General features: G+C 26.6%; 2 protein-coding genes across 2 annotated transcripts in view; both read right to left on the bottom strand.

The window, feature by feature from the left end:
* Positions 1-749: 749 nt before the first annotated feature.
* LOC113386120 (Bloom syndrome protein homolog) lies at positions 750-8854 on the bottom strand. Its single transcript, XM_026623924.1, has 22 exons — positions 8586-8854; positions 7824-8102; positions 7173-7754; positions 7042-7108; positions 6707-6901; positions 6354-6608; positions 5976-6122; positions 5687-5805; positions 5357-5586; positions 5079-5124; positions 4813-5009; positions 4323-4482; positions 3714-3906; positions 3393-3514; positions 3108-3182; positions 2865-2955; positions 2558-2765; positions 2090-2248; positions 1671-1861; positions 1299-1473; positions 924-1009; positions 750-832 (listed from the first exon to the last, which is right to left on the bottom strand). The coding sequence occupies exons 1-22, from the start codon at positions 8799-8801 to the stop codon at positions 750-752; spliced, it is 3876 nt and encodes a 1291-aa protein (XP_026479709.1). The 5' UTR covers positions 8802-8854.
* A 1147-nt stretch (positions 8855-10001) lies between these two features.
* The window catches only part of LOC113384817 (acyl-protein thioesterase 1-like), a 6572-nt gene continuing 5262 nt past the window's right edge, over positions 10002-11311 (bottom strand). The window contains exon 2 of the mRNA XM_026622580.1: positions 10002-10803. Within this exon, the coding sequence (XP_026478365.1) occupies positions 10090-10752 (663 nt within the window). The 5' untranslated portion in view covers positions 10753-10803 and the 3' untranslated portion in view covers positions 10002-10089. The remainder of the gene's footprint in view (positions 10804-11311) is intronic.

The raw sequence follows: 11311 nt of genomic DNA, 5'->3' as shown, positions 1-11311 counted from the left end.
ATTTTTTGGCATTTGCCAAAATTAGACTTTTGATCGACGTTTTCTCAAAAACGCCTGAACCGATTTTAAAAATTTAAAAGCCATTTGATGTGTTTTGGTGAGGACTTTCGTTTGTCAGTTTTGTGCGACGATCTGAAACTTTTCGTCCACATTTAAGCTCATTCTACTGAACCGATTTTGAAAAATCAAAAACTGTTCGGAAGATATTAGTTGGGAATGGTACTGATTAATTTTCGGTAAAAATCTACCGAGCCGTTTTCTTGTAATGAACTGTTGAAAAAAAAATTTAAGCCGATTTTCATGGAACTTTTTTTGGCGATATACATCATGGTCTTATAGAACTTACTGTAATATTACGGCCTTACGACAAGTAGTTTAATTTTAAAAAATCGTCAAAATTTGCTAAAATTATTCTCGTTTTTTTTTTTTAAGTAGGATTGATGAAGTATATTATTTACACACTTTTTTTTGATTAAGTCGATTATTTACACATATCGGGAAGTTCATGTAAGTTGCCTCAAGGCTAAATACCAAACCAACTAGTTTATTTTGAATTTATATATAGAAAAAACTTTTTTAAAAAATTGTTTAAAAAAATACATTAGTTTATGAAAATACCTAAAATAATAATAATTAAATGCTATAAATATAACATATAACAATTTTAAAAATCTAGGAGCTAAGAAACATACATCTGTTTAAAAAAAATATATAAAATAATAATAATTAAATACAATAAAAATAACAGATCACAGTTTAAAAGAACTAGGTGCTGATAAAAATAAAAAACCCGGAGGTTTATTACTCGCTGACTTTCCTTTTGGGCTTGAACCTGTAATTGATCAAAAATATTTTGTATTATGGCTTATGACATAAAATTCTAATATTATTCAATTATAATTATCTAATTAAAATTAACATACTGCTTTGAGATGCTGATCCTCTTCCTCTTCCTCTTCCTTTTCCTCTACCTCTAGATGGTTGACTCCGCTTAGAACCTCTTTTGAAACTGCACAATTATGTACAAAAATTAAAAACAGTCTACTAAACTTGATAACAATTGAATAAATATATAATAAATGAATAAATAATAAGAAAACAACCATATAATTTTATTCATTTTAATATGAAAATGATAAATAATAACATTTTAATTTGAAATTAAACTGCTATTCAAAAAAAACTTAAATATATTCTATAGTACAAAATAAGTTGTTGAAAATATAATAATATTAATAATAATATTATAGCTAATACTTTTTTTTAATAAATAATCTCATAATAAATTCACTTTATACCGTTTATTTGTTGAGAAACTTCCACTGGACTTTCGTTTGCCTCTCCAATTATTAGTAAATGGTTTTGATGTACTATTTGATGATGATGCCCAGTGATCACTATCATCTGAATTTTCTTCCAATATGTCTTCTCCTTGTGCATTTTCCTGTGCATCTTCCATATCCAGAATCATGCCTGTTAATATGAAACAAGTAAGTTATCTCAGCATATTTTTAAGTTTCTGCAATGCATGCATAGAGGTAATAAAATATTCACAAAAATTTCAGTAAATATTCAAAAATCCTTATAAATTCACTCTATTTATAAAATGAAAGATATTCTCCATTACATAAATCTTTTTTTTTTCAATAAAATAACATATAAAAACTTACACAATTTTTCTGCAGTGTATTTGAGTGTAACCTCCAGAAATCTTTGGCCAAATTTATCAAAATTGGCACGAGTTACATGTGGTATGTTCATCATATCTGCTTCAGTTTCTGGTAAGCGCTCTGACATAATTTTAAGAGCTTGCATATTAATAACTGATGCCATTGTAATGTTTTTCTCAGAGGCAATTGTTCTGTAGGATATAAAATTTATATTAATTTGTGTAGACTATATGATTAAACAGAATCAAAGTCAGAATAAGTATTTTTTTGAGATGCAATAGTTGAATGTTTGCACAACATACAATATGCATATACATTTAACGCAAATAAATTCTGAACTATATAATATGAATTTTTTTCTGCATTTAAATTCATTTCAACACCTGCTCATAATAAAAGTATATATTATAACACATTACCTGCATACATCTAATAGATCAGAATAACATCTATCAGATAAATTTTTCAACTTGATTTCGCTTTCAGTGGTGGCTTGGCTTGTAGAAACTTTAGCAACGCTGGCAGACTTTTTCTGTTGACACTTTATGGATAACTGAATTTCTATCCCAGTTCTTAATCTATGAATTAATGTAACTAATCAAAAGTAGGAAAACTAGATCCATAAAATAATAGAAAACATTTTCTTCAAAATATAATCATAACAGAATAAATTCCCGTCATATAGTTATCAAAGCTCTATTTACAAAGTTACATTTTGAAATCGAAATAAATTATATTTTCTTAATATCTTTAGGAGAAACAGCTTATCCAAAAATGAGCTTAACGATGTGAGCTAAGCTCTCAAATAGTAATTTATGTTTTCTTTTTAATCTGTTATGAATGCATATGAAATATTAATGAACAATATTCAACAAGCTTGTACTCACTGATCTGCCTTCGGTCCTAATTTTATATAAACATTGGGAATGTCATTATAAAATATGATTTCTTCAGAGAGATATTCTTCAATGACCATTTTATGGAATAATCTCAATATATCTGCCCGTGCCCAACTGCTTCCACGACCATATAAAGCGCACTTATCATGTTTGAAGTCAAGTATTTTTTTATTGCTAGAACCCTTAAAAATTTCACCTGTAATCGAATAATTATGATTGAATTATGTTATTGTTATGCACTTTTAGTTGAATTATAATCAACTGGTTATTCCAAATAAAAAATTGTAGTACTTACTCATATGCAGAAGGGTAAATCTGGATTTTCCTGAACATAGGTTTCTTACTGCTTTTACTACTTCTATGCAGTCTTCGGTTACATTGATTACCTGGTTTAAATTAATAAAGCTCAATAAAACTCAATAAAACTTACATGCTTTTTTTACTCTAGATACATGTGAATTTAATTTGAATAGCTCTTATATTATTCATTCAGTGTTAAAGTGATAATGTTTTGCAAAATAATAATTCAAGTATTTACCTTATATTGCCCTCGAGATTCACAATTATCACAAACAGTTAAAGTGGAAGCTGCACATTCTTTTGCATCAAAGATCTGGAATAAATAGAAATGCTGTGTAACTTAATAATGCTATTCAATATCATTTCAAGTTGAAAAATTACAAATAAAAAAAAGTAATAACTTCTAATGTAATTCTGAAACATTTTGAGAAAATGTTTTCTCTAGCATTTCTAACAGCCCAGAGGCAGCCCAAAATTACAATCTTAACCATTTCTAAAAGTAACAAAATGTTTAGGGACTTACTTCTGCAAAATATTCAAGTTGTTGAGCTCTTCTACAATCTGTCATGTTTTCACAGTAGCCCACCATGCGCTTAAGATTGTTTAAGTGAATTTGTTTAGTTTCAAAGGTTTGACTGGAGTCTTCTTCAAATATATTAAAATTTATCATAAGTTAGAAATCATACTAAATATTTTGAAACATTTTATCATTTCAGCTCAATATTTAGTAAAGCTAAAAAATGCTTAACATGTAGTTAAAGAAATTCTAAATATTAAAATAATAGTATTGCAAAATTCAAATATATAAATAAATATACATGCCACAGTTTTAATTAGAACTTACTATCCATCATTTTTCGATATCTTTGCATATCAGAGTAATTATAATACAAAATGCAAGTAGCAACCTCTCCATCTCTTCCAGCTCGTCCAGACTCCTGGTAATAACCTTCAATAGATTTAGGTAATGATGCGTGAATAACAAATCGTACATCTGGTTTATCTATGCCCATTCCAAAAGCAATGGTAGCACAAATCTAAAAAATTCAATTAAAACCTATTTTTATATAAAAGCAAAATATATATAAGAAAGGGCTTAGTAATAAGTGTAACTATTTAGATTTTTATGTAATAAAAATGATCATTTTCAATAAACTGAAACATTTTATTACTAAGGAAGTATGGTAGAAGTAGGTTTCAAATAATATTCATCACATTGTTTCACAAAATTATATGTTATTTAATGACTGTTTGTCTATTGATACTTTTTTTTCTTTTCATCACTAAATGTTAATATTATTGATTATTAAACAAGAAATGACAAAACAGTAAGAAACAATTGTCTTAAATCTGCCTATATTTTAAGCAGTATTTTGTTTTACAGAGCCACAATGCTAAACTTTATATATAAAAAAAATCTATGATATTAATATATAAAAAAGAATTTACTTACAACATTAAATTTGTTAGTGAGCCATGATTTTTGTACAGATTCTCTTAATTTGTCAGTCATGCCAGCATGATAACTTGCTGCTTTAATACCTGTTGCTGATAATTTTTTAGCCATATCATCACAATCGTTTCTTGATAAACAATATACAATTCCAGATGCACTGAAAAAATGAGTAATATTATATTGGTTTATAATAAAATTTATATGGATAGATAAATACATAAATATATGCAATGGAATTACTACCTTCACAATACTTAATAATAACTTACCAACTTACTAAATTTTATTTATGTGGTTTGCTGTAATATCAGAACATTTATTTTACAATAGTGCGAAGCAATAGAGTTTTTTAAAAAAACATTCATACAAATTTGTATAAACATAACGCCTAATCTTTAAACCTAACTATAATATATATATATATATATATATATATATACAAATATATATATATATATATATATATATATATATATACTATACTCACTTCCTGTATTTGGATTTGATCAAAGTTTCAATGTCTTTTATCATCGTTGGTCCACTTTTCTTTGGAGTAACTATATATTTCAAGTTAGGACGATTAAATGAGCATAAAAACCATCGACAATCCCTTAATTTTAATTGATTTACTACATCTTGACGTACCCTTGGTGTTGCTGTGGCAGTTAAAGCCATTGTAGGAGCCTAAATATTAATATTGCAATAAATGTTTAAAGCAATTAAGTAATAATAATGAATTTAGTTAAAACTAACCTTAGGATATTTTGTCCTCAGTAAAGATAGTTTTTTGTAATCAGGTCTGTAAAATAAAAATGCAAATCAGTCAAATAAATAATATTGTAAACCATACAAAATTCTGTTCACATTCATATTTAATTAATACAATAACTAACATTTTATAAAATTTAAATATAAAGGCATCAGTAATATTTCATATTTAAGTAACAGTATCATCACAAATCTAATGATGTCTTGATATTCAAGTTCAATGAAAAAAAAAACTATGCAGTTTTATTGTAAAATAAATATACCTAAAATCGTGGCCCCACTGTGACACGCAATGAGCTTCATCAATAACAAATTTTGCCAACAATCCACGCTGATACAGAGATTGTAATGCATCTTGCAATTTATTGGAAGATACTATTTTTTCTGGAGTAATATATAGCAATTTAATTTTTGGATCTGAAGACTTCATGTCATCATAAATTCTATTACAATGTTCTATTGAAACATCACCAGACATATGATCAGCAGGTATCTATAAAAAGAGATATTATTTATATACTGCAAATTAATTGTAGTAATTTACTTAACACTCTTATTAAACCTAAAAAAGTTTCAATCATTCCACTACTTACATCCAGAGTATCCATCTTATTGACTTGATCCAATATCAAGGATTTTAATGGAGATATCACAACAGTAACACCTTGTTTCAACAAAGCTGGCAGCTGGTAGCATAAAGACTTTCCTCCGCCTTTAAAATAAAGATAAATATTCTTAGACGGAATAGATAAATAAGTTCACTAATTATAAAACTATGGAACAAAAATCATTTAAATAATACTTCAGAATTTATATTTTAATTATTGTATTTAACCATATACCTCAACCATATTTTAGTTATTCAGATAAGGATCAAATTACCTGTTGGCATTAAGACAAAGCAATCATGCCCTAACAAGACAGCGTTTATGACCTGCTTTTGATTTGTCCTGAATGATTTAAGACCAAATATTTCTTTAAAAGCAATCATCATTTCCTTAGTGTGATCATAATTGTTGTCAAATTCTCCTACAATAAAAATAAAATTAAATGAAATTTAAAAAAAAACATGCACTATCAGATATCAGTTTGTTAGTAGACATTGAATGCGCTTTTCATATTCATCATTTAAGAGTTAAATATTTAATATAAGAGCTTTTATTTCTAATTCCAAGAACTAATCTGCCTAATCTAATTATACATTTAGGCTATATATAATATTAGTATATACTCAGACAAATATAACATTATAGAATTTACCTGTGCAAGCATCGTTTCTTATTCCCTGTCTAAATTTACCTAACCCATTTTTTTGATCTTCATTGTTTCTTGAAATTTGGGCATTTGATTTATTTGAAAACTCTGTTATTTGTTTTGGTGAATTTTTTTTAGGTGAAAACTCTGTTATTTGTTTTGGTGAACTCTTTCTAGGTTTGCATTGATTTTCAAATTCAAAGTCCTTAGGATTGTATGTTTGCCATCCATCATCATCTAATTCTGCGTCAAAAACATTACCTAAAAATATGGTTTTACAAAATAAAACAAATAAAAAGAAAAGTTGCTACATGTACTTTTATCAAAATATGACGTTTGTGTTCCAAAAATAAATTTACCTATGATTTCAGTCTCATTTTCATCATATAAGTTAAAAACATCTTCAGATTTTGAATGGTTTTCTGTTTTTTTAGTTTCAATAATATTTGAAGAAGATTTGAATGTAAACTGTGATTTCTTTTCTGGAGCTTGCTCATAATTTAAATTATTTTCATTGGTGAATTGAGATCTAGTACTGCTATTTTTTTCTACTCCTGGAATATAAATAATAACATTATGCAAATATCAACAACATATAAATTTCACAAAATCTTGTGATTTGAGTTTGGGAATTCAAGTTTATCTAAAATTTCATGTAATTATAGGGTATTCTATAGTAAGTTTAGGTATTTACCTGAAGATACTAAGCTGTTACTTCTAAGCATGTTATAGTTTGTTTGTTTTTCTTCCTGTTCGTCAGTCTGTAAGATGTAAAACAAATTTATTCGAAGTCATAATTTAATTAAACTTAAAATATTAAATTACCTCAAATGGTTCATCAGTACTAGTAATTTCTGTTGTCGTTGTTCTGTTGATCTGTGTTTGATCAATATCATTTACCATATCATAAATAATTTTGGATCGAGATTTTATGGCAGGTGATTTAAATTTAAATACTTTATGATTTGATTTATCACTATTTTTATCACATGTAATTGAGGAACTATCCAAGCTATCATTAATTATGTTTTTGTTAATAATACTTTTTTCAACCATAAGATCAATGTTAGATGATTGTGATTTTAAACTGGCACTACATTCTAAATGTCCTTCCTTATTTTTTTCCTTATTACTGAGTGTATTCGAATTGCCTAAAAACTCCTTATCACATGTGGCGGATCTTTTATCTTGCTCTAAATTATTGATCTTACTTTGCAATAAATTTAATTCTAATTTGAGTTTATGTTTTAAAAGTTCTGCACTCTTAAAAAGATTTTCATTGAAGCCTGGTAATTCACACAGTACTTTAAATGGAACCTTGTCTAAAAATGATGCATAAAATTCCAGAATTTCGATATACATTTTTTTCAGATTATTCATGTTTCCCTCAAGCTCCGCTTTAGATTTCTAAAATATTTCAAGTGATTTTTAGGATATATCGACTATGTAATAAAAATAATCATAATTTAGACCTACTTGTGTACTGTCAAATATCTCAACAATATCTTTGATTTTTGACAGTAAAATATCTGATTCATCTGAACCTTCAATGTTTATACCAAGTTTATTATGAACTAAAGTTCTTAAATTATCTAGTGATTTGTCTTCTGTTTTTATAATGTCCTTTTTATTTGGCGAATTTGATATAATCTGAAGAGTTTGATCTCTATTTGCTGAATCATAAAAATCCATATTTAATATAGAATGATCGAGTTCATCTTTAGGAGATGTTTTCTTATTTTCTGGACTAATAGGCTAAAAAGAATAAATTATCAAAAATAGAAATAATACATATATACAATTTTTTAAACAAATTTAAATTTTAATTTATAAATTAAAATTTAATTTTTACCAAGATAACATAAATAATATCAATTATATAATGGCATTGAACCAAACCGATCCTTTACAATTTAAAAAAATGTAATTTTTATTATAATTAATATTTAATAATGAAACGAATATGAAGATCTGAATAAACTTATAAGAAAATATATGTAACATGTTCTGTCAAAACATGTACTTATAAAATATAAGCAATCCTTAATATTAAGCAATGTTTACAAAACCATAAGAACAATGATTCAAATATAATTATCTATTATTTTATTAATACAATTACTTTTTGTTGAAATAAAAATAAATATTTGGTTAATAATTTACTAAACTATGGGCTATTTTTCAATAAACATAATATGTTTTAAGTGTATTAAAATATTATATATGCTTTATATTTACCATAAACTTCTTTTCCCAACCGTCATCTTGATAAGAATTGTTTTTTGGGCTGTTTGAAGAATCAGTATCAGGTACAGTTATTTTACGCTCAGGTGAAAAATCAAAAAAATCATTTAACTTTTTCTGTTTTGATTTTTCTTTACATTCATCATTTTTTAAATCAAATGTTATATCTTCATCCGAAGATATATCAATTATGCTATTATATTTTGACATTTCTTATAACTGAATACTTAAATCGGTTTATAGTAACTAATAATATTTCACATTAATTATATTTAATAAACTAATATTAAGAACTTAACACTAGGCATGATTATATTGTGCAGAGGCTGAAGGCCTGTGTGAAATATTACATTGTCTAGTTGCTAAACACTAAAAAGCTTATAATTATATTGTCTTGGCTAAAAAGAGCGCTTAACATTTTGACAAACTTTATGACATGTGTTCAGGCAAAATAATGGTGCTGACCTCTAACAACAACCAAGACTTGAACGCAATAATTGCATTCATTCATAGATAGTCAAGTATAAAATTTAATTCAATAATTACCTGATTATGTAATTCAATAATAGCCAAACTGTTGTTTTTTAAAAACAAGAATGAAAACAGTAATTGTATGATGAAATCCCGCAATTAAGTTAAGCCATAACGTTCACTTATTTTATGCTTTGAAATCAAAACCGTTAAAAATATAAGAAACTAATAGCTCTTTCAATAAGCATAAAATTACTCTTCTTTTATCTATGTATAAAATCTTCTGAAATACACAGAAAAAATGAAGGAATATTGGAATTTTTTCGTTTTAGCTTATTTTTTTATGTGTATGTTACACATCACAATTTTATAACAACTGTAAAGTTAACTAATTTCTCATATATATATATATATATATATATATATATATATATATATATATATATTTAACTCTGTAAAATTCAAATTGAAGATGATTTTTAGCTTCTAATTTAAGATGCAGTACGTGGTAATGAAAATTTATTTATGTACAAGTATATGCAAAATTCTCATTAAATTGATTTATTACTCTATAATCATTGAATAACACATTATACATATAACTATTACTTAAAGAAACTGACTTTTTTATCCATATTATTACAATATGAAACTAAATTACTTAAACATTGAGAAATTCAAATTTAGTGTTCTCATCTTAGGACTAATTTTTTGATCTTAAGGATATGCACTATATATTGTCAATACTTTTAATGAAATACATAATTTTCTACTGATTTAAAAACAGGCAGAGATGTATATACAGCTGGTTTATATCCAACTTTTTTAATTGTTAAGATAAATTAAGATACAATAAAATAATTAATATAATAGTGCACAAACAATATTTGTTGAATTCAAACCAGTTTTAAAAAGCACATAATATATATTGAATAATATAGTTTATGTATATTAGTACATTATTTAGGATGGTGATACAGTAACTAAAAGTACTTTCTAGAAATAATTTTAAAACTCATTAGCATTATTAAGCATGTAAAATTCGATCGAGAAATGATTTTATATCATTCAGCTCGGTTTGATTAGAAGAATGCATAAGTCCCGGATAAGTATGGAATTCACAATTATTCATAAAGTTTCTCAAAACTTTATGAGATGCTTGACCCCATTTGTATGGAACAACAGGATCACAATCACCATGACACATAAAAATTGGAACGTCTGGTGAACACTTCAGGTTTGGATCAGGAAAGTTTCTGAACATAGGTAGCCAACATGATAATGCTACTATGCCACCCAGAGATTTGGTGCAACGTAAACCAGCATACAAAGCCAAACCTCCGCCCTGTGAAAATCCTCCTAGAACAATACGATTAGAAGGAATTCCTGATGCAACTTCCTTGTCTATTAAAGAGTGAATTTTTTCAGTGGATGCATTTAAACCCGTTTCATCTTCTGGTGTATTAGGATTCAATCCATGTAAGTCAAACCATGAAGGCATTTTAGCACCAGCATTTATTGTTACTGGAATAGTTGGAGCAGTAGGTAATATGACTTTGGTATGAGGAGGCTTAATTTCACTCATGGCTGCCGCCCAGCCATTACCAGTGTCGCCTAATCCATGAAGGAAAATCACAGTAGAAGTGTGATTTGTTGCCGCTGGCAAAACAAGTGGCGGTACTTTAAACATTTTATTATACAAAGATAGTGATAACTAGCTACAAATCAATCACAAGTATACCTGAAAACAAACATAAAAGTTAGTAAACATATAAATCATGTAATTTTATGTTACGCATGGACAATTACTACACTAAAGTCATATTTCAAAAATGATTGGTGCTAAGAAAAAATTTAATACTGCTTTACATTTTCATTTCTTCTTTACATTTTGAAAAAAGGTTTTATATGTTATTACCATAGATCTAAATGAACATTTTAAATGTAAATATAAAAATGTAATTTAAAATTTATTTAATAAAGCCAAATGTAGGTTTCTAATCATTAAAACATATACCTCATTCATTTAAAATAACAATCAAATATAAGTAACAAATAATCTCTTTTTCTCACAAGTATTCGACGTGGTGAGTAAATTTTATATCCAAGCTCTATTTGTAGACTTTGTATGTATTACGTCGGCCAATTCTGATCTTCTACTTTGATAAATAAATTATTATTTGTCACAAATCATCTAATCACTGTACTAATTACACAAACATGAAGTTGCGACATTCATTTTTAAAATA

This window comes from Ctenocephalides felis, unplaced genomic scaffold (assembly GCF_003426905.1).
Source record: "Ctenocephalides felis isolate EL2017-DRISC unplaced genomic scaffold, ASM342690v1 CF-g0.4_SCAFFOLD_03571, whole genome shotgun sequence".
NCBI lineage: Eukaryota > Metazoa > Arthropoda > Insecta > Siphonaptera > Pulicidae > Ctenocephalides > Ctenocephalides felis.
The sequence above is the reverse complement of the archived record's forward strand: the minus strand, read 5'-3'. Positions and strand labels throughout refer to the sequence as shown.